This window comes from Canis lupus, chromosome 6 (assembly GCF_003254725.2).
Source record: "Canis lupus dingo isolate Sandy chromosome 6, ASM325472v2, whole genome shotgun sequence".
Lineage (NCBI taxonomy): Eukaryota > Metazoa > Chordata > Mammalia > Carnivora > Canidae > Canis > Canis lupus.
The window spans coordinates 40,964,339-40,988,515 of NC_064248.1; the positions used below are offsets into that span (position 1 = coordinate 40,964,339).

The 24,177-nt window shown below is 41.2% G+C and overlaps 2 protein-coding genes across 2 annotated transcripts in view; one reads left to right on the top strand and one right to left on the bottom strand.

The window, feature by feature from the left end:
• Positions 1-1,522: 1,522 nt before the first annotated feature.
• Positions 1,523-24,177, bottom strand: part of LOC112640675 (olfactory receptor 11A1-like) — a 53,568-nt gene continuing 30,913 nt past the window's right edge. Inside the window, exons 2-3 of the mRNA XM_025417281.3 lie at positions 6,238-6,342; positions 1,523-4,246 (exon numbers count right to left, since the gene is read on the bottom strand). Of these exons, the coding sequence (XP_025273066.1) occupies positions 3,130-4,083 (954 nt within the window). The 5' untranslated portion in view covers positions 4,084-4,246; positions 6,238-6,342 and the 3' untranslated portion in view covers positions 1,523-3,129. The remainder of the gene's footprint in view (positions 4,247-6,237; positions 6,343-24,177) is intronic.
• Positions 18,435-20,054, top strand: LOC112640676 (mediator of RNA polymerase II transcription subunit 4-like). The gene has a single exon (XM_035718182.2). It carries the CDS (start codon positions 18,441-18,443, stop codon positions 19,338-19,340), a length of 900 nt encoding a protein of 299 aa, XP_035574075.2. The 5' UTR covers positions 18,435-18,440; the 3' UTR covers positions 19,341-20,054.

Sequence of the window (24,177 nt, forward strand, 5' to 3'; positions counted from 1 at the left end):
TATGTTTGGTGGGTTCCTGAGTGGCTCAGTCAGTTGAGCATCCAATTCCTGAGCTTAGGTCCGGTCTTGATCTCAGGGTCATGATTTCAAGCCCCGAATTGGGCTCCATCCTGGGTATGGAGCCTACTTAAAAAAAAAAAAAAAAGCCATGCTTGGTGGAGCAGTCTATTCATACTGGACTCCTAGAAGACAATGAACTTAAACACCTTGCAACCTGGAGATTTCATCTGTTGGAAAAGATACCTCCAGAAAGATTCTTCAACTTCACTGGACGTGGTCCTTACCAGGAACTGCTAACCAACCCTTGTGCCACCAAACTCCAAGAAATAGAATCATGGATCACTGTGATGCATATAAAGAAAGCACCAAAGCCTGACTGGAACTTCATGCCATCTGGTGATCTGGAAGTAAAGATTCCTAGGAATTGAAGCAGGCATCTGATGAGAGCTTTTCCAAGGTGTCCAGACCAGGCTTGTATACCTTTTCTTCCTATGCTTCCTCTCTCTTCTTTATGAGAAGACAGTGCCCTGTCTGCATTTCCCAAGCCCTTGCAAAGGGGGGAAACCTTTTATTTTGATTATAGCCTTTTGGAAATAGCCTCATGATCCTGGGACTAATTAACCTTTCACTTGCTTTCTCTGAAGGGTTAGCAAGTTAACAGTTCACAAAAGTTTTCTTTCATCTGAACTATTAACTGACTTAAAAGTCTTTTCCATACTCATGGTCTCTGGATTTTCAACTTTACTGACTGTATTTATTGATAATATATTTGGTCCTAAACAGTTCTTTTGAGATAACATCATTCTTTAAAATGTCTTTGAAGTTTTCAAAAAGGCTCATCAGCTGCTGCTTTACACCTATACTGTGTCTTCCCAAATGCCCTTGGTTAATTCTTTCAGTGTGTTTTCACAATACTTACTATTCTGCTTTTGTGACTTTCAGGATGCATACTATGGGAATTTGCCTTTATAAGGAGAACCTTTTCTCCCATAAGTCAGAATAAGTGCCAATAAATATTTCAGTTGGCTACTTTTCAAATTTAGACTCCTGGTTTAGAACCATCACACAGTTTGGAATTGTTACGTTATGTCTCTTATTTTTCATAATTATTTTACATTTTATATTTTTTTGCCGTCAAACTCTCTAAAAAATGATGTACCCAATAAGCTATCTCAGAGCTCTGAGATGATCTCCAAAACATATGACCTTGACAAGATACAGGCTTTAAGTTGGAGTACCTGAGTTCTTCCCTCCTAATTTTCCTTGTTACTCAAATGTGGCCTTATGTGGTTTCCAACTGCTGTGCACTTTTCCTCTGATGTAGGACGTGACAACCAGGAAAGGTCATTCCTGACACTGAGGGACAAAACCACTAAATATGGAAAACCTGACTCTTGATCAGCAATGCTTTCAAAGAAAGATCTTGATCAAAAGGGGGAAAGGTGAAAATTAACAAAAGAAAATATGATTTAGAATGGAGTTGGGAAACCAGCAGAGAGAGCACTCATGCCCTACCACTCATCAATTGGTGACCCAACAGGGAGAGATGGATCTTGCATATGGATACTACTTTACTACTTCAGCAGGAGGAAAGAAGCTTCTCTTCCTCTCCTGCAACAGTCCAGCTAATGAAAAGCCTCTATACTTTGAGCTCCCAGTTTACTGTCATGGACATTTTGTTTTTCACAACCTTCCCAACTTCCCCCTTTCCTCTGTAAAAAAGCATTCCTCTCCTGTTCTGCACACTTGCCTACAGTTCTGCCATAGCTTGGTTGATCTAGACTGCAATTCTCTGCTATTCTCAAATAAACCCATTTTTGCTGGTAAGATAACTGGCAGTGTTAGTTTTCAGGTAATACCCCACATTTGCAGTCTCCCCCCATTATCAACATTTCCCACCAGAGTGGCACGTTTGTTACAATCAGTGAACCTACACGGATACATCATTATCACCCAAAGTCCATAATTTACTTTTGAGTGCACTCTTGGTGTTGTATACTCTGTTGGTTCTGCCAAGTGTATAATGACAAGTGTCCACTTTGTAGTATCATACAGAATAGTTTCATTGCCCTAAAGTGCTGTGCTCTCTATTCATCCCTCCCCTGACCCTAACCTCTGACAACTACTGATCTTTTTACTGACTCCATAGTTTTGCCTTTTTTCAAAAATCATATAGTTGCAATCATATGATGTCTATGATTGACTTCTTTCACTTAAAAATGTCTATTTCAGGTTTCCTCCATGTCTTTCAGATCTTGATAGCTCATTACTTTTTAACTTTAAATAATATTCCACTGTCTGAATGTACTACAGTTTATTTTTCCATTCATCCATTGAAGAACATCTCAGCTGCTTCCAAGTTTGGGCAATTATGAATAAAGCTGCTATAAATATCCATGTGAAGTTTTTTGTGTGGACATAACTTTTAAACCCATTTGGGTAAATATCAAGGAGTGTGATAACTGGATTGTACGTTAAAAGTCCATGTAGTTGTAAGAAACTTCCAAACTGTCCTTTAAAAGTGGTTGTACTGTTTTACATTCCTGCCAGCAATGAATGAGAGTTCCTGTGGCTCCATGTCTTCCCCAGTATTTGGTGTTATCAGTGTTCTATATTCTGGCCATTCTTTTAGATAAGTACTAGTCGTCTTATCATTTTTGATTTTGAAACACAAGTGTAGTTTTATATTTTATATGTAGTTTTATGTTAGTTATTTGATTAATGTTTGTCATCCCCCTATAGACTGTGGGTTCAGTGAAAGCAGGGACTCTGTTTTTTGTCTGTTTTATCAGCTATCTATAGTACAGTGCCTTGGACATAGTAGACCTTGATGAATATTTGAGTAAATGAGCAACCAGCCTTAGCAGCTCATTTTGCAGGTGAGCTTTTACACAAGGATCCAGATCTACTAAAGATTATGGATCAGACTTTGACCCACTGAGGCCATTCCTGGGATGCTAGTTCACCCAAGGCTGTCAGAACTCGGCAGCATTCACAGCCATGCTCAAAGACATCTGGTGATCTGGCTTTAAAATAACTCCTGATGACAGGTAGTACTTTCGCACAGAATCTAAATTACTCAATCCAGTTCGTCATCCTTGAACAAATATCGAACTTTTCCTTTTTGTATCATCTAAGGAGGAATCCTGGCTTCTTACTCAAGCACATCTTCAGGGCTTCATGGATGTCTCTGTTTCTTAGGCTGTAGATGATGGGGTTGAACATGGGTGTCAGGATGGTATAGAGAAGAGAGAATCCTTTGCGCAAGAGTTGTGAAGAATTGGCTGAAGGCACAAGATACGTGGCAATCAGTGTCCCATAAAACACTGTGACCACGGTGAGGTGGGAGGAGCAGGTGGAGAAGGCCTTTCTCCGACCTGTGCCAGGTGGAATTCTTAGGATAGCAATAAGAATGCAGGAGTAGGAGGCTGCGATGAGGAGAAACGGAACCAGAGTTACTGCCGAAGAGGTGGCAAAGGCGATGGTCTCCGTCAGTGAGGTGTCTGTGCAGGAGAGGTGGACGAGAGGGGTGAAGTCACAGAAGAAGTGATCAATTTCATTAGGTCCACAGAAGGTCAATCTAGATAGTAAGACCATAGTGATTGCTGTAAGAAGGAAGCAGCAGAGCCAAGAGCTGGCAGCTAGCCTAATGCAAAGGGGGCCAGTCATGAGGATGGGATAGTGGAGAGGTTGGCAGATGGCCAGGTATCGGTCATAGGACATCACAGCCAGCAGAAGACACTCTGTTGCAGCCAGAGATCCAAAGAAGTAGAACTGTGCCATGCACCCAGCAACAGAGATAGTCCTCTGTTCAGCTATGGTGATCAGTAACATCTTGGGGACAATATTGGAGGTATAGCAGATCTCTAGAAAGGACAAGTTCACCAGGAAGAAGTACATGGGGGTGTGGAGGTGATGGATGAACAAAACTAGCAGAACAATGAGGATGTTGCCAGAAATGACTAAGACATAGAAAACTAAAAACATTATAAAGAGAAAGATATTTAGCTGTCGGATAGAGGAGAATCCTTGAAGCATAAATTCCACTATGGTTGTTTGGTTTTCCCAGGGCAGGATCACCATGCCTTGGCTTCCTTAGGACACCCAGTGATCAGAAGTGCTAAATGCAGAAAGTCCTAGCTTACCCATCAATGGGCAGCTGACAGTGGGTGATTTTCATTCCCAACTCATGTTTTTGGAAGGTTTTTTTATTTGGGTAGAGGAGTATCATCTTTTCTTCCAAAGCCTGAAATGGGAAAGAAAAGAATTTGCGGTAAGAACTTGTGACCATCCCAATCCTCCTTCTCCTTCCTGTATTTTCATCTTATCAGGAGCAGTGTCAGGCTTTGGGGAAAGCAGGAAATTGAAGAAAGAGGAAAAAGAATACAAACTGGGAGGAAGGACAAAGGAAAAGGAAAGGGAAGGAGAATCATCTGCTCTGTGCTCATCCTGTGGTAGCTTGAGGACTTACAGAATGAAAAGAAGATCTGAAAGGGAGATAGGCACATTCCAAAGAGTATGAACTCTTAGAACCTAGACCATCAAGGGCCAAGACAAAGAACCCTCCCCTCCCTCCTTAAACACTGGTTACGTGCAGGGATATGGTCCCTATCATATCTACTATGAATTTTTCTCCTTTCAGCTTCTCAGTGATTTGAGAAGTGAGTTTCTTACTTCTGTTACAGTTTCCAGAACAATAGCAAGAGAAAATCATGTGAGTGCTCATGCTGGTGTAATTCAGAGGTAGGAGTGCATTCTCACAATCTTAAAAATCAGGTCATCAGGCTTGGGTGGCTCAGCAGTTAGTTGAGTGTCTGCCTTCAGCTCAGGTCATGATCCCAGGATCCAGGATCCAGTCCTTCATCGGGTTCTCTGCATAGAGCCTGCTTCTCCCTCTACCTATGTCTCTGCCTATCTCTGTGTGTCTCTCATAAATAAATAAATAAAATATTTTTAAAAAATCAGGTCATTAAAAAAATTTTATGTTGAGGGGCACCTGGGTGGCTCAGTTGGTTATAAGCATCTGCCTTCAGCTCAGATCATGATCCCAGGGTCCTAGGATGGTGCCCCTAGTGGGACTCCCTGCTCAGCTGGGAGTCTGCTGCTTCTTCTGCCCCTCCTCCTGCTTGTGCTCATATTCAAGCTCTTTATCTCTCTCTCAAATAAATAAATAAAATCTTTTTTAAAAAACTATTTAATGTTAGGCAGCAGTAAATGGAAGAAGATTCAGACCCAAGTGGCCTAAGGCACTGTGTGCAACCAGCCAACTGAGTATAAGGTAGCTTCAGATTCTTTTGAATGAAATAAGAAGACCCAGGCCTCCTCCTCAGTTCCATCCAAGGTCCAAGCCATAGGCCTACCCTGAAATTCAGGACAGATAGAGAACCTGCCCAAAAAATACTGCTATCCTCCGACAGGGCAGAGGCTGAAACCATTTGACTATTCTCAACCACCTTGTACTGGATCCATTCATTACCTTCTTAGATAGTTGTGGAGGGAGCATACTGCTGCAGGTGGAGATGGGAAACCCCAGGTGCAGGTACAGAAAGCACCGGGCCAGGGTAATAATGAGGTAGTTAGCAGGGCATAGCCAGAGAGCCCTATACAAAGCCTAGGGTGTGGCCTTATAAGGGTCAGACTTTGAACAAGTTGTTTAACATCTTTGAGACACAGTTTCTCATCCATAAAATAGGATACCAGGAGGGAGAAGAATTTAACATGTGCCTAGATTATGCAAAAACATAAACACAAAGATCGTGAGATGGCTGGCTTTCCCAGGCTGCCGACGTTATGTAAATTTACCAAGAAATTGCCTTTCCTTTGAAGGGGGCGTTGGCAATGAGTCCCCCAGTTCGTTTTGCCACATCCTGCCAGTGTTTGTGGATGTAACTGTGTGAGTCATTAAGCTCTTCCACCGATCTCTTTTTTTTTTAATTTTATTTATTTATTCATGAGAGACACAGAGAAAGAGAGAGAGAGAGGCAGAGACACAGGTAGAGGGAGAAGCAGGCTCCATGCAGGCAGCTGTTGGACTCGATTCCAGGTCTCCAGGATCACACCCTGGGCTGAAAGCGGCGCTAAACCGCTGAGCAACCCGGGCTGCCCTCCACGGATCTCTTAATCATACTAAGAGCTTTTGGCAGTACATTAATCCCATTTTCAAACGGACTCAGTGTCCTGGGTATCATTCTGTGGGGCCCTAGTTCTGGCTTTCCAAGTGGTTTTCAGAGAACTAACCTGGAATTTGTGCTGAGAGTCCTGGTGCCCAGGGAACACTTGGCAACTGGTGATTTCAGATTCTGAGCCCATGGAGTAGAGCATGGAGAGAACTTCTCTCCATCCCTGAAAAACACAAATGAGGATCTGAGATCTCAGAGGGATGGCTTTGGTTCTGACAGATCACAGCCAGACTCCTGGTTCCTGCCGCTATTCCTGCCAGTGATGAGGATATTATTTGATCCCAGGCATGTCGTAAGTGCTGAAAAAAATGTCACTCCATCGTCACAACAACCCTCTGGTAGGTTAGTACCCTTACTTCTTATCCTTCCTTCCCAAATGAAGTCACAGAGAAGTTAAATGACTTACCCATGGTCATCATCTAGAAAGTGGCAGAGATGAGATTCAGATTTGCCCTCAATCCTTCACTCCTAAGCATGGACACTGCTTTTCATGGGCCCTGAGTACATAAGCTAGTTTGCATAGTCTCACAGAGGCTGGAAGAGGAAAGCTTCTACAACGCAGCCTATCATGAGAGAGGTCTATCTACATTGTTGGCTGTTGAAGGAGCCATCCCTTACAGGGATAGAATAATCTTCTCTACCTGTCACCTGGACTTGCTTTCACACTACTACTTTTGTTTTTTCTTTATAATCTTAAAATATATATATATCAGGTCAGCCTATTGCCTCAAGAAAACAATCCAAGAACACTTTTGAACGTGTGCACTGGGAATTACCACTTCCCTTCTACCACGCCATTACATTTCTGCCGCCAGGATGCTGCACCAGTCGATGCAGTGCAGAGACATGAGGAAGAATGGAAAGCCAGACAAGGGGATGCCTGGGTGGCTCAGTAGTTGAGCATCTGCCTTGGGCTCAGGGCATGATCCTGGAGTCCTGGCATCTAGTCCTGCATCTGGCACCCCACAGGGATCCTGCTTCTCCTTCTGCCTGTGTCTCTGCCTCTCCCTCTGTCTCTCATGAATAAGTAAATAAAATCCTGAAAGAAAGAAAGAAAGAAAGAAAGAAAGAAAGAAAGAAAGAAAGAAAGAAAGAAAGAAAACTAGGCAAAGGTAGGACAGAACTAGCTAGTGATGTCTTACTAAACTCACAGGCTCTAACACTAAACAGGCCTGGATTCCAATCCCTGCCAACCACAGAGACATCTAAGCAAAGGCATTTTATAACCTTTAAGGGAAGAGAAACTCTTCTCTTATGCTCCTCAGGGGGTGCAAATGAGGATTCATAGGGCAGCAGAGAGGTCTGTGATCCTGGCCTCCCCACCCTAGCATGCGGCCAATATCTCTTGCTCTGTCTCCTTAGCAGAAGTGAGGAAATCATGCTCCTCTGTTAACTCTGCTCCTATATACTGATTGACTCTAGAGCCACAAGCCCAAACAACACAATATACCTGTAATTCATTTTGGCATAGGGCTGGGGTTGGAGTCAATGCTCAGTAAGTGGTAGAGCTTTCTCCCTCCCGCCTTCCCTTCCCTCCTCTTCCTCTCTTTCTCTGCTCTTCCCTCTTTTCTCCCCAGTTATGTAAGCACAATTAGTGCTATCTAAATGTAGATTAACTCTTTTAGGAAGATATCTGCTTCCCTTCACTGGAGATGTTCAAGTTATGAAGACAATTAAACAAGACTTAAGGAGACTTATTGTGATTTGATGATTTTTCCGTCCCTTCCAGAGTTGAGGTCCCCCCCACACAACTGGGAAACATTCCATTCCCCCAAGATACACACAAAGCAAATTTGTAGGAAAGCGGGTTCTCATAAAGCAAAAACACTCAGTAAGGAATCTACAAACAAAAAAGCAAGGGGAACAGGAAATGACTCAGATGCTATCTGAATGGGATCCTTTCTCTTAGCTGAATTAAGTGCAACTAACCAATCAATTCAGCCAACATTTGGCTTTTTGATAAGGGTGTTGACTATTGCCAGCTGCTGGTGAATTCAGGAGATCAGTTGGTCAACCAGACAGACAGTTTGATTTTGTTACTAAACTGATAATGGATTTAGTGTGCTAGGGGATTGTACCCCTGGCCTCATATAGCAAAGAAGAGACCAAAACAGGAAACACGGAAGTGTATACCAGCAGAATAGATGAGCTTTACCTGTGCCTCAGAGGGGTCCACTCCTACTTTGGGGAGCCAGGCCACAGAGACAATGGCATACCCACCTCCCCTGGATTCAGAGAATTGGGCTACACAACTGAAATCTTTCTTTTATCCAGAGAGCTACCTCCCTTGACAAAAACTAAATTGGGGCTGTCTTTCCACATGAACCTAGGAGGCCGCTTAAATTTTGCTCCCATCTCAACATTTCTCTGTGTAAACTTGAGTTCCTCTGTGGGCAAAGCCATCACCTCCCCTGATATTGGTGCTCATGGGCATTTCCCAAATGACTCTAGTGGGGAATTGCTGTTTACTTTGCAAATTGTGTGAAACCAGTTTACCTTTACCTTAAAGGAAATCTTTTTTCCTTTGCTTTAAGCTTCTATTTTAATAATGACTATTTGTATTAATATTAGTTGTATAAAGAGCTTTAATTTAGTGATTAAAATGCATAATTATGCTTTGGAGAATGGGTTAAAACAATATTTTGAAAGAAGTATTTAATTTTTTTCTATCCTCTGGAAAAAATTGCTGGGCATGTCCTCATTATGTAGATTTGGTAGAGAACTGAGACATACCTACGATAGCAAACATTTATTGTCAAAACCAGTAATTATGATTCTAAAGAACTTGTGTCATCTTGGATACTTGTTATTTATTAAAAGTTGTAACTAAGGTTAGCCTTGTTCTGGGAAATGTAAGTTTGTGATTGACAACCTTATGGAATTAAAATTATCATCTACTGACAGGCATCACAAACTGAAGAGAGATTTGCTCCAGCTAACAAATTAATACAGCTATCTGATAAGTATAACAAATGAAATGATAAAACAATCAATGAATTGAAATGATCTCATTTGTTCTTTAGAACTGAAGTATTTTTTCTATGGACTACTACCCAGATTTCCTGAAACCTTGGCATTTGCCACTATTTGAACTCATGAATGAACACATATTTGATTATATGAGGCTTTTGGCTAGGATGTCCTCATAGAAATCTACTGCCTAGAAATCTATAGCCTACCAATATATGCCAGGTTTTCAGCTAAGCCTGTACTCCCTATAATCCTTACAACCTTTGTGTTTATTACCCATCTTACAAATGAGGAAATCCAGGCTTTGAGAGATGAAATTACTTGTTCAAAATTACCCAAGCAGAAGAATATGAGGAGGCTGTGATTGGACTGAACGCTCCATGAAAGCAGTGGAGTCTTCACTTTTCTATATACCTCAGAACCTAACATATACTAAGATTTATAAAAACTATATTAATATTTATAAATTTTAATATAAAATATAGATAATATTTATAAACAAACTGAATAAATATGTGAGCAAATGTCTGCCTTCAAATGTAATGTTCTTTCTATTTTAGGAAGCCCCTTCCTCCAGACTGTGCAATGGTGCTGTTACTCCCTCAAGTTTAAAAGGGCAGTCTCTCCCTTGCTGTCCTTCCCGCTGCCCCCTGGTGGTGTATTCGATAAATTTTTATCTTAAAGAAAGGATGGGGATGGAGGGTGCTCTAGTACCTGAATTGAGACTGTGAATAGGTTATGGAAGTAGTTCTTGATGCTAAAAATGTGTGTGGGGGGGGGGTGGTATTTTTTTTTTATTGGAGTTTGATTGTTTTTAAATGGCAAATTATACCTAAAAAAGTAAAAGGCCACTGATTAAAAACAGCAAAGATAACTTTATTTAGAATGAGGTCATTTAGAAGAAGCTTGCTTCAGTATTTAAGCCAATTAGTTATATTGCAGGAAGCCAGGAAGCCTACTTTACAGTTTCTAAGAGGTTTTTTTCCCAAAGATTATTTATTTAGTTTTTTATTTGAGAGGGGGGGGAGAGAGAGAGAGAGAGAGAGAGAGAGAGAACGAGCAGGGGGGAAGGGTAGAGAGGAAGGGAGAAGCAGGCTCCTCTCCGCTAAGCAGGGAGCCCCTGGTAGTGCTCCAGTCCAGGACTCTGGGATCATGACCTGAGTCTTAACCGACTGAGCCTCCCAGTCATCCCTAAGGGATTTTTTAATTCCCTAATGGGATTTTGAACCCATTTTCTACTCTTGAAAAGATACTTATTTTTTGGCAATCAAGCCACTGATCCAAAAATATTCAAGAATACAAGCTTTATAATAAATTATTTCAGTAAAGTTGCAGGACACAAAATTAATACACAGAAATTAGTTGTGTTTTTATACATTAATAGTGAAGTAAAAAAAGGTGAACATTAACAAGACAGGAAACAACGAATGTTGGAGAGAATGTGGAGGAAGGGGAACCCTCTTGCACTGTTGGTGAGAATGTGAACTGGTACAACCACTCTGGAAAACTGTGTGGGGGTTCCTCAAAGAGTTAAAAATAGAACTACCCTATGACCCAGCAATTGCACTGCTGTGGATTTGCCCCAAAGATACAGATGCAGTGAAATGCCGGGACACCTACACCCCAATGTTTATAGCAGCAATGTCAATGTCCACAATAACCAAACTGTGGAAGTAGCCTTGGTGTCCATCGAAAGATGAATGGATAAAGAAGATGTGGTCAATATATACAATGGAATATTACTCAACCATTAGAAACGACGAATACCCACCATTTGCTTCGATGTGGATGGAATGGAGGGTATTATGCTGAGTGAAGTAGGTCAATTGGAGAAGGACAAACATTATATGGTTTCACTCATACAGGGAATATAAAAAATAATGAAAGGGATTATAGGGGAAGGAAGGGAAAATGAGTGGGAAAAATCAGAAAGGGAAACAAAACATAAGACTCCTAACTGTGGGAAATGAGCAATGGGTAGTGGAAGGGGAGGTGGGCAGGGGATGGGGTGACTGGGTGACAGGCACTGAGGGGGGCACTTGAAGGGATGAGCACTGGATGTTATAATATATGTTGGCAAATTGAACCTCAATAAAAAAATACCTCAATTGAGGTATTTTATTGAACATAAATAAATAAATAAATAAATAAATAAATTAATAAATGCAAAAGAGAAATTAAGAAAACAATTCCATTTACAATTGTACCAAAAAGAATAAAATACTTAGGAATAGAAATAAACGTAACCCAAGAGGGTGAAAGATCTATAATCTAAACATTGGATTATAGAAAGATCTATAATCTTAACACCAATAATATAAACATTGGTGAAAGAAATTGAGGATGACACAAAAAATGGAAATAAAAAAACATTGAAATAAAGCATTCTTGAGCCTACTGTATTCACTTTACTTATATAATCAACATATTTGGGAATGTAACTTTTGGCTATAATATAAAATTACCTGCATGTTTGGCTGCCTTTTATTTTTTACTTTTTCTGCTTTGTCCCCATCCTTAGGAACCCCATGCCCCATTCTATCTCAGAGGCTTTGTAATTATTAACTCTGCCTAGAGTCTACACTGTTTTTATGTCGATGTGTTGTGTATCTTTATTTGAATTCAATTTATTTGCTTACTTCTTTATTGACCGTCTCCCCCACAGAACTGTAGGAAACTCTTTCTTGTTTGCAGCTGGATCCAAGTGCAGATGACTGTGTATATCTCCATTAAGTAGATAATAACTAGCACATAGTAAATAATAACTATTTACAGTATAAAGAAAAAAAAAACAGACCCTGAATGGAGTCACTTGTGCTAAGCCCTACCAAGACCTATTATCTAACTCAATTTCAGTTTCAGCTTCTCCCAGGAGTGGAATTTTAAACCAATCATCCTGAATTTCCTTATCAGCACTATTAGATCATCTGTATAATGAGACTCCCTGCTTTTTCCCTACAGAAAGATGACCTTGCCTGAAACAATTCTTTATTTTGCTAATAACCTCCTTGCCCTGCCCAGTTTCTGCTTATAAAATCCTTCCATTTTATACAGCTCATCAAAGGTGCCTTTTATTTGCTAGATGGGATTCCACCTGACTCAGGAATTGTTGAATAAAACGAACTAGATGTTTAAATTTACTTACTTGAAATTTTGTTGTTTAACAATTGGTAGCAGTGAGAGGCGGGGCAAGATGGCGGAAGAGTAGGGTCCCCAAGTCACGTGTCCCCACCAAATTACCTAGATAACTTGAAATCATCCTGAAAACCTATGAATTCAGCTTGAGATTTAAAGAGAGAACAGCTGGAATGCTACAGTGAAAAGAGTTCACACTTATATCAAGGTAGGAAGACGGGGAAAAAGAAACAAAAAGCATCCAAGGGGGAGGAGCCCCCGAGGAGCTGGGCTAAGGCCGTGGCGAATATCCCCAGGACAGGAGAGCCCCGCCTGGAGAAGCAGGAGCTTCACCAACCTTTCCGGACGGAAAGGCGCTCGCAGGGAGGTGGAGCAGGACCCCAGGAGGGCAGGGATGCCCTCAGGCTCCCTGGGACGCTAACAGACATCTGCGCCCCATGGCGAGTGTGCCACACCCCACAGCCGAACTCCCTAAAGGGCTGCAGCCCATGCCCGGCTGGACCCGGGAGCAGCTCGGAGGCGGCTCCAAGTGGAGGGAGCTGCGCGGGCCTGGGAGCAGCTGCGTCTGGCTCCGGCAGAGGCTCTAGGCAGAGACGCCGGGCAGAGACTCCGGCAGAGGGAGCTGCGGGCCATGAGTGTGATTCCAACAGCACAGGCCCGGGAGCACAGGGCACCGGAGACACACAGCCCAGGATCCCTCGTTTCTCCAAGGACGGGCAGAAGCCAGGAGGGCCCAGGACAGCAAGAACGCTCCAGCCTCCGGGCAGCCCGGAGCTGAGCAGATCAGCAGCCCCGCCCCGGAGCATCCAGGCCCCTGCAAACTGAGAGCTCTGTAGTTACTGCAGGAGCTGACTCTAGAGCTGGAGAGCTGGCCACCTCTACTGTTGTTGTTTGTCCTGGGGCCTCACAGGATAAAAAAAACCCCACTGAGCTACACAGTGGCCTCACCAGATAAACAGGTTAAACAACTTTCACCGAGCCCTGCACCAGGCAGGGGGCTGAGCAGCTCCCCCAAGTGCTAACACCTGAAAATCACCACAGCAGGCCCCTCCCCCAGAAGACCAGCTAGACGGATAGGGGAAAAACAAATTATTGACCTTGATTGAGGAAAATGTCACCTCAAAAGAAAGAACCAGAAACAGTCCTCTCTCCCACAGAGTTACAAAATTTAGATTACAATTCAATGTCAGAAAGCCAATTCAGAAGCACTATTATAAAGCTACTGATGGCTCTAGAAAAAAGCATAAAAGACTCAAAAGACTTCATGACAGAAGAATTTAGATCTAATCAGGCAGAAATTAAAAATCAATTAAATGAGATTCAATCCAAACTAGAGGTCCTAACGACGAGGGTTAACGAGGTAGAAGAACGAGTGAGTGACATAGAAGACAAGTTGATGGCAAAGAGGGAAACTGAGGAAAAAAGAGACAAACAATTAAAGGATCATGAGGATAGATTAAGGGAAATAAGTGAGAGCCAGAGGAAGAAAAATCTATGTTTAATTGGGGTTCCCGAAGGCACCAAAAGGGACAGAGGGCCAGAATATGTATTTGAACAAATCATAGCTGAAAACTTTCCTAATCTGGGAAGGGAAACAGGCATTCAGATCCAGGAAATAGAGAGATCCCCCCCTAAAACCAATAAAAACCATTCAACACCTCGACATTTAATAGTGAAGCTTGCAAATTTCAAAGATAAAGAGAAGATCCTTAAAGCAGCAAGAGACAAGAAATCCCTAACTTATATGGGGAGAAATATCAGATTAACAGCAGACCTCTCCACAGAGACCTGCAGGCCAGAAAGGGCTGGCAGGATATATTCAGGATCCTAAATGAGAATAACATGCAGCCAAGAATACTTTATCCAGCAAGGCTCTCATTCAGAATAGAGGGACAGATAAAGAGCTTCCCAGATAGGCAGGAACTGAAAGAATATGTGACTACCAAACCAACTCTGTGAGAAAGTTAAGGGGGACTTTTTTTAAAAAAAAGATTTTATTTATTTATTCATAGACACAGAGAGAGAGACAGAAACACTGGCAGAGGGAGAGGGAGACACAGGCTCCATGCAGGGAGCCCGATGTGGGACTTGATCCTGCGTCTCCAGGATCACACCCCAGGCTGCAGGCGGCGCCAAACCACTAGGCCACCGGGGCTGCCCAAGGGGGACTCTTAAAATTCCTCTTTAATAGGAAGTCCAATGGAAAAATCCACAAAAACAGGGACTGAATAGGTATCATGATGACACTAAACTCATATCTTTTAATAGTAACTCTGAATGTGAATGGGCTTAATGACCCCATCAAAAGGTGCAGGGTTTCAGACTGGATAAAAAAGCAGGACCCACTTATTTGCTGTCTACAAGAGACTCATTTTAGACATAAAGACACCTACAGCCTGAAAATAAAAGGTTGGAGAACCAACTACCATTCAAATGGTCCTCAAAAGAAAGCAGGGGTAGCCATCCTCATATCAGATAAAGTAAAATTTATCCCGAAGACTGTAGTGAGAGATGAGGAGGGACACGATATCATACTTAAAGGATCTATCCAAGAAGAGGACTTAACAATCATCAATATATATGCCCCGAATGTGGGAGCTGCCAAATATATCAATCAATTAATACCCAAAGTTAAGACATACTTAGATAATAATACACTTATACTTGGTGACTTCAATTTAGTGTTTTCTACACTCGATAGGTCTTCTAAGCACAACATCTCCAAAGAAACAAGAGCTTTAAATGTTACACTGGACCAGGTGGATTTCATAGATATCTACAGAACTTTATGTCCAAACAAAACTGAATACACATTCTTCTCAAGTGCACATGGAACTTTCTCCAGAATAGACCACATACTGGGTCACAAATCGGGTCTGAACCGATACCAAAAGATTGGGATCGTCCCCTGCGTATTCTCAGACCATAATGCCTTGAAATTAGAACTAAATCACAACAAGAAGTTTGGAAGGACTTCAAACATGTGGAGTTAAGGACCATCCTGCTAAAAGATGAAAGGGTCAACCAGGAAATTAAGGAAGAATTATAAAGATTCATGGAGACTAATGAGAATGAAGATATAATCGTTCAAAATCTTTGGGATACAGCACAAGCAGTCCTGAGTGGGAAATACATTGCAATACAAGCATCCATCCAAAAACTGGAAAGAACTCAAATACAAAAGCTAACCTTACACGTAAAGGAGCTAGAGAAAAAACTGCAAATAGATCCTACACCCAGCAGAAGAAGAGAGTTAATAAAGATCCAAGCAGAACTCAACGAAATCGAGACCAGAAGAACTGTGGAGAAGATCAACAAAACCAGGAGTTGGTTCTTTGAAAGAATTAATAAGATAGATAAACCATTAGCCAGCCTTACTAAAAAGAAGAGAGAGAAGACTCAAATTAATAAAATCATGAATGAGAAAGGAGAGATCACTACCAACACCAGGGAAATACAAACTATTTTAAAAACATATTATGAGCAGCTATACGCCAATAAGTTAGGCAATCTAGAAGAAATGGACATATTTCTGGAAAACCATAAACTACCAAAACTGGAACTGGAAGAAATAGAAAACCTGAACAGGCCAAAGAGCAGGGAGGAAATTGAAGCAGTCATCAAAAACCTCCCAAGACACAAAAGTCCAGGGCCAGATGGCTTCCCAGGGGAATTCTATCAAATGTTAAAAGAAGAAACCATACCTATTCTACTAAAGCTGTTCAGAAAGATAGAAAGACATGGAATTCTTCCAAACTCGTTCTATGAGGCCAGCATCACCTTAATTCCAAAACCAGACATAGACCCCACCAAAAAGGAGAATTATAGACCAATATCCCTGATGAACATGGATGCAAAAATTCTCAGCAAGATACTAGCCGATAGGATACAACAATACATTAAGAAGATTATTCACCATGACCAAGTAGGATTTATCCCCAGCAAGGCTGGTTCAACACTCATAAAACAATCAATGTGATTCATCACATCAGCAAGAGAGAAAACAAGAACCATATGATCCTCTCAATAGATGCAGAGAAAGCATTTGACAAAATACAGCATCCACTCCTGATCAAAACTCTTCAGAGTAGGGATAGAGGGAACATTACTCAGCATCTTAAAATCCATCTATGAAAAGCCCACAGCAAATATCATTCTCAATGGGAAGCACTGGGAGCCTTTCCCCTAAGATCAGGAACAAGACAGGGATGTCCACTTTCACCACTGCTATTCAACATAGTACTAGAAGTCCTAGCCTCAACAATCAGACAACAAAAAGACATAAAAGGCAAATTGGCAAAGAAGAACTCAAACTCTCCCTCTTCACCGATGACATGATACTCTACATAGAAAACCCAAAAGACTCCACCCCAAGATTGCTAGAACTCATAGAGCAATTTGGCAGTGTGGCAGGATACAAAATCAATGCCCAGAAGTCAGTGGCATTTCTATAAAGTAACAATGAGACTGAAGAAAGAGAAATTAAGGAGTCAATCCCATTTACAATTGCACCCAAAAGCATAAGATACCTAGGAATAAACCTAACCAAAGAGGTAAAGGATCTATACCCAAAAACTATAGAACACTCTGTAAGAAATTGAGGAATACACGAAGAGATGGAAAAATATTCCATGCTCATGGATTGGCAGAATTAATATTGTGAAAATGTCAATGCTACCCAGGGCAATTTACACATTTAATGCAATCCCTATCAAAATACCATGGACTTTCTTCCGAGGGTTGGAACAAATCATCTTAAGATTTGTGTGGAATCAGGGATCCCTGGGTGGCGCAGCGGTTTAGCGCCTGCCTTTGGCCCAGGGCGCGATCCTGGAGACCCGGGATCGAATCCCACGTCGGGCTCCCGGTGCATGGAGCCTGCTTCTCCCTCTGCCTGTGTCTCTGCCTCTCTCTCTCTCTCTCTGTGACTATCATAAGTAAATAAAATTAAAAAAAAATAGCCCAAAGCTACTGTAATATAAAAAAAAAAAAAGATTTGTGTGGAATCAGAAAAGACCCCGAATAGCCAGGGGAATTTTAAAAAAAGAAAACCATACCTGGGGGCATCACAATGCCAGATTTCAGGTTGTACTACAAAGCTGTGGTCATCAAAACAGTGCGGTACTGGCACAAAAACAGACACATAGATCCATGGAACAAAATAGAGAATCCAGAAGTGGACCCTCAATTTATGGCCAACTAATATTCGACACAGGAGGAAAGACTATCCACTGGAAAAATGACAGTCTCTTCAATAAATGGTGCTGGGAAAATTGGACATCCACATGCAGAAGAATGAAACTAGACCACTCTCTTTCACCATACACAAAGATAAACTCAAAATGGATGAAAGATCTAAAAGTGAGACAAGAATCCATCAAAATCCTATAGGAGAACACAGGCAACACCCTTTTTGGACTTGGCCACAGTAACTTCTTGCAAGAAAGGACTTGGCCACAGTAACTTCTTGCAAGATACATCCATGAAGGCAAGAGAAACAAAAGCAAAAATGAACTATTGGGACTTCATCAAGATAAGAAGCTTCTGCACAGCAAAGGATACAGTCAACAAAACTAAAAGACAACCTACAGAATGGGAGAAGATATTTGCAAATGAAGTATCAGATAAAGGGCCAGTATCCGATCTATAAAGAACTTATTAAACTCAGCAGCAAAGAAACAAACAATCCAATCATGAAATGGGCAAAAGACATGACCAGTAATCTCACAGAAGACATAGATATGGTCAACAAGCACATGAGGAAATCTCTGCATCACTTGCCATCAGGGAAATACAAATCAAAACCCCAATGAGATACACCTCACACCAGTGAGAATGGGGGAAATTAACAAGGCAGGAAACCATAAATGTTGGAGAGAATGTGGAGCAAGGGGAACCCTCCTGCACTGTTGGTGGGAATGTGAACTGGTGTAGCCACTCTGGAAAACTGTGTGGAGGTTCCTCAAAGAGTTAAAAATAGATCTTCTGCACCACCCAGCAATTGCACTGCTGGGGATTTACCCCAAAGATACAGATGCAGTGAAACGCCGGGACATCTGCACCCCGATGTTTGTAGCAGCGATGTCCACAATAGCCAAACTGTGAAGGGAGCCTCAGTGTCCATGAAAAGATGAATGGATAAAGAAGATGTGGTCTATGTATACAATGGAATATTACTCAGCCATTAGAAACGACAAATACGGCTTCCGGCCCGCGAGCAGCATGGCGGCGGCCTCAGGTGCAGAGAAGGAGAAGGAGCGGCCCGGGGTGGGGGGTGGGGGGTGGGGGAGCGGCGCGGGCGCGGCGGGCGGGAACAGCACGCGGGAGCGGCTGCTGTCTGCGCTGGAGGACCTGGAGGTCTTGTCGAGAGAACTTATAGAAATGCTGGCAATTTCAAGAAACCAAAAGTTGTTGCCGCCTGATGAGGAAAACCAGGTCCTGGAGTTGTTAATTCATAGAGATGGGGAATTTCAAGAACTGATGAAGTTGGCACTTAATCAGGGAAAAATCCATCATGAAATGCACGTTTTAGAAAAGGAAGTGGAGAAGAGGGACAGTGATATTCAGCAACTACAGAAACAGCTAAAGGAAGCAGAGCAAATACTGGCAACAGCTGTTTACCAAGCAAAAGAAAAACTCAAATCAATAGAAAAGGCAAGAAAAGGTGCCATCTCCTCTGAAGAAATAATTAAATATGCACATAGAATAAGTGCAAGTAATGCTGTGTGTGCTCCACTGACCTGGGTTCCAGGGGACCCACGGAGACCATACCCAACTGATTTAGAGATGAGAAGTGGATTATTGGGTCAAATGAACAATCCTTCCACGAATGGTGTAAATGGTCATTTACCAGGGGATGCACTTGCAGCAGGCAGATTGCCAGATGTCCTTGCCTCGCAGTACCCATGGCAGTCAAATGACATGTCAATGAATATGTTACCACCAAATCACAGTAATGACTTCTTGTTGGAACCTCCGGGGCATAATAAAGAAAATGAAGATGATGTAGAAGTTATGTCAACAGACTCCTCGAGCAGTAGCAGTGACTCTGATTAAAAACATAAAAGACATAATTCATACAGAATTGAATACCATGGGGAGCACTTGGGTGGCTCGGCTGAGTGTCAGACTCTTGATTTTGGCTCAGGTCTTGATCTCAGGGTTGTGAGGTTGAGCCCCGTATCTGGCTCTGTGCTGGGCATGGAGTCTGCTGAAGATTCTCTGAAGATTCCCCCTGCCTCTCTCCCTCTCTAAAAACCAAACAAAACAGAATTGAATGCTGTGGAATTCTGTTTTCTAAAACTATTGTAAACCTGTAAAAAATAGCCGGGTAATACTGGCTATAGCGGAATGGTGCGGCCCATCAAGAATCACTGGACTTTTCTTTTAAAAGCCAGAAATCATGGTTTCAGTTCTAAACCACTAAATGAATATTTAAAGAATAATCAAAATTTATTGTTGGGAAAAAAATTACTCAGTGCTGTTCTATGCCATTATATTCCAGTTATGTTGGACTTGTACATAGTAGGTCTGGAAATACACGCTGAGGGAAGTGACCGCTGTACATACACTAATCAGCCCCTGGAATTAGTTAGAAAAGCATTTTAAATAAGGGCAGTGGATCACTGAATGTCTTTTGTATCTCAGAATAACAAAACCCTCATTTTAAAGTGAAGGCTGGTAGCTTCGGTCACAGTAACGGGGGAAATTGTCTCAATTTGTACTATCTGTAATTATTGTAAGTTTTGTAAATAAACTCTCTTGTTTGTACTCCGAAAAAAAAAAAAAAAAGAAATGACAAATACCCACCATTTGCTTCGACGTGGATGGAACTGGAGGGTATTATGCTTGATGAAATAAGTCAATTGGAGAAGGACAAACATTATATGGTCTCATTAATTTGCATAATATAAAAAATAGTGAAAGGGATTAAAGAGGAAAGGAGAAAACATGAGTGGGAAATATCAGAAAGGGAAACAGAACTTGAGAGACTCCTAACTCTGGGAAACGAACCAGGGGTGGTGGAAGGGGAGGTGGGCGGGTGGTGGGGGTGACTGGGTGATGGGCACTGAGGGGGGCACTTGATGGGATGAGCACAGGGTGTTATTCTATATGTTGGTTAACTGAACACCAATAAAATATAAAGTTATTAAAAAAAAACAATTGGTAGCAGCAACAACATCCAAGCAAAATTTTGACGGCATTTGAAGACAATGAGAAACATAGATGTGGCACCCTGTCAACCCTTTGAATTCACTGTCTTTCTCACTATTTCTGAGGGTCATGGGTGAGTTCTCTAGGTTCTGAGCTCTGTTTTCTTTGCATCAAGCTCCTGATCTAATTGGCTTTCCAGTCAGTGCCCCATTTGATGGGAAACCCTTAGCCCTTGGCTTTGTCCCCAGAGCCCCAGATTCCATATTGGAACTGCTAGTGGTAGCTTCAATTTCCCATTTGTTTGGAATCAGTTCACAGTCCCATTTGTTGAAATCTGCTGATTCAATGGTTTTTCCCAGTCCAGAGGTGTATAGAACTTCATGGTGGTTGCAGGTTAGAGTCAGACTGCGTCTGACTAGGTCCGAGGTTGGACTGGGTTTGACTCCAGCTGGACTGAGTCTAGTAAAGGCTCTTGTCAACAGGGATCTCAGAAGCCAGAAAGCTGCAAAAAAATTGATGGGGAGGGATCCCTGGGTGGCGCAGCGGTTTGGCGCCTGCCTTTGGCCCAGGGCGCAATCCTGGAGACCTGGGATCGAATCCCACATCGGGCTTCCAGTGCATGAAGCCTGCTTCTCCCTCTGCCTATGTCTCTGCCTCTCTCTCTTTCTCTCTCTGTGACTATCATAAATAAATAAAAAATTTTAAAAAATTAAAAAAAAAAGAAAAAAATTGATGGGGAAGTATCAAACATTTAAAGGCTGCTAGAGCACTTGCTACCTCAGGAACACTCCCATAGTAGGATAAGTTGGTCCTATAACTGGTCAGATTAGGTTTCCTGCCATCATCAAGAAAATTTCCATGCAATGAGTATAAAACACCCCACAACTCCATTCCCCACAGCACATCTCACTTACGTCTGAGTTTGCTAAGAGAAACCCAAAAGCCTATCTTAAAACAAATGCGTTTCTTTCTATCCAAAGAGTTGAGTGTGCCACCCTTTAGGTATAAAAACTATGGTCCTGGAGGCTATAGATAATTATGAAAATGAAAAAAAAATCTTACTAAACAGAACCTAGAATTACAGCGCCCATTACAAGGAATCTCCTAATTAAATTAGATACAACCATTTAAGATGTATATTTGAAAGTAAACATTCCCAAATTAAACAGAATGGGATATCTCTTAAATTGTCATGCAGAAGCCTCCAAGAGTTTTCAATATTCCAAAATGGTTTCATTGAAAGTTTCATTGCAAACGGTTAATGAAAAAGAGATAAAAGGTACTGAAAATGAAAGACAGTAAGACTATAAGGAGTAACCCCTACCGTTCCCCTCTACCTTCTTTTGTTTGAGTACTCCTTCTAGGAATCCTCTAAGTTGCTTTTCAATTCTGAAGAAACTATGAAAAAGTTACCCTTTAAAATAAGACCACCCTAGGCTACAGGCAGACCTCTTCAGGTATCTTTTACTCCTTGGTCAAATACCAAACTAAGGGCTTTAGTTAAAGAACTTTTTTCAACCCATGGAGGATCCTCAAATTTTTTTATAAATAGATTACCTCCTAAACCGCATTAAGAGAAGAAAATAAAATTTCACATTTGGCTTTTCTTTCCAAATCCAGACCAATTGATTGTTGATCCTTCTCTCCCAGGATAGCTATTGCCTTCTTGCTTGTCTGATTTTTATGTTCTAAGAACCTGCCTTGGATTTCTGCCTTGGATTTCTGGGCATGTAGGTTGTAGGTTCTGTCTTTGACTCTCTTTGGGAGTGGCTCTAGATCTTGTGAAGATAGTATCTTTTGCACCCTCTTTGAGGATGCCTCTTGGTTCCATACGGTTGTTTTATACAGCCAGGAATATTTCTGTTTGTCTGGGTGAAACCTGACACAGTATTTGAAAGGATTTAAGAACTTTATGATTAAAATTTTTACCAATTTTGAAGCTGGTATTCAGAATCTGATAGAAATATTTTCAGGTCTTCTCTCCTAAGCTAACTACACTGAGGGAAAGAGAAATATACCAACATAGGTGGATGGTGTGTCAGTCCAACTTAGGCAGCATCTCCATGCTTTCAAGAACAATTGTTTTTGTTTTGCAATCTGGTCTATAGAACCAGTGATGTTGCTCCAGAAACAATCCAAAGTCATCAATCACTTTTACCAATCTCCAAACCTTCCCTACTTTTCTCAAAAGACTTGTTAGTATTGTAAAAATTCTGGCCTTTAAGGAGCAAAACTTCTTAGAGAAGCTTGCATTCTTTTCCTGTGCCTTTGATGTGTTAATGTTCTATGTAGTCTCAAAGATTCTCATGAAGACCATCTTTGTTAAGAAAATTTCAAGGAGGTAATTCTTATCAAGAAAAAAAAAAGAGGGCGGGAGGGGTCACTTGAAACTTGATTTGTCAAGAACAAACACATGTCTTGTGTCCATATACATCTGTCTGTGTTAGATTCGAATCCTATTGTCTTTGAGGTCTTCTTACATGCGTATACACTGGACCAGATCCTGAATCCTAGTTTGCTCAACTATCTGGCTAATAACCATCTCCAAAATAGCATTTCCAGTTTTCTCCCAATATGTGACCTTTGGGTCTGGCTTCTTTCACTTAGCATTACATATTTTAAGGATTCATACATATTGTAGCACATATCAGTACTTTATTATTTTTTATGGTCAATTAATATTGTATTATATCGCTATATCATAATTTGTTTATCCATTTGCCAGTTGATGAAAACTTGAGTAACTTTAATATTTCTATCTTAATTCTTTGGCTGTCATAAGTACTGCTATAAACATTTGTGTACACATTTCTGTTTTGTCTTCAAATCTCTGGAATTGCTGGGTATTATGGTAATTCTATTTTTACATTTTGAGGAACTGCTAATGCATTTTGACAACGTTTGTACCATTTTATATTTTCACTAGCAATGTATGAAATTTCCAATTTCTTCACATCTTTGTCAACACTTACTATTTTTTTCTTATCATTAGAGCTATCCCTGTGAGAGTGATATAGTATATCATTGTGGTTTTTATCTGCAATTCTCTAATGACGAATAATGTTGAACATCTTTTCATGTGTTTATTTTTTTATTTTATTTACTATTTATTTATTTATTTATTTATTTATTTATTTATTTATTTATTTAATTTATTCATGAGATACACAAAGAGAGAGAGCCAGAGACATGTACAGAAGGAGAAGCAGGCTTCACACAGGGAACCTGATCTGGGACTTGATTCCCAGACCTAGGATCATGCCCTGAACTAAAGGCAGATGCTCAACCACTGAGCCACCCAGGCGTCCCTTTTCATGTGCTTAATGGCTATTTGTATATATTCTTTGGAGAAATGTTTATTCGAGTCCTTTGTTAATTTTTCAATCAGGTTATTTTTTGGTTGTTGAGTTGTAAGACTTTCTTATATATCCTATATACTAGATTATCAGGTAAATAATTTGCAAGTATTTTATTTTATTTTTTAAAATATTTTATTTATTCATTTATGATGGACATAGAAAGGGTGGGGGGCAGAGACAGAGGCGGAAGGAGAAGCAGGCTCCATGCTGGGAGCCCGATGTGGGACTTGATCCCAGGGCTCCAGGATCACGCCCCGGGCCAAAGGCAGGTGCTAAACTGCTGAGCCACCCAGGGATCCCCTGCAAGTATTTTTAATATGCTTTGCAAATTTCTCTAATTCTGTGGGTTGTATCACTTTCTTGGTGATGTGTTTTGATGC

What these genes read in the sequence shown, in the direction of transcription:
- LOC112640676 (XM_035718182.2), top strand. Translation starts at nt 18,441, where the DNA reads ATGTATACAATGGAATATTACTCAGCCATTAGAAACGACAAATACGGC.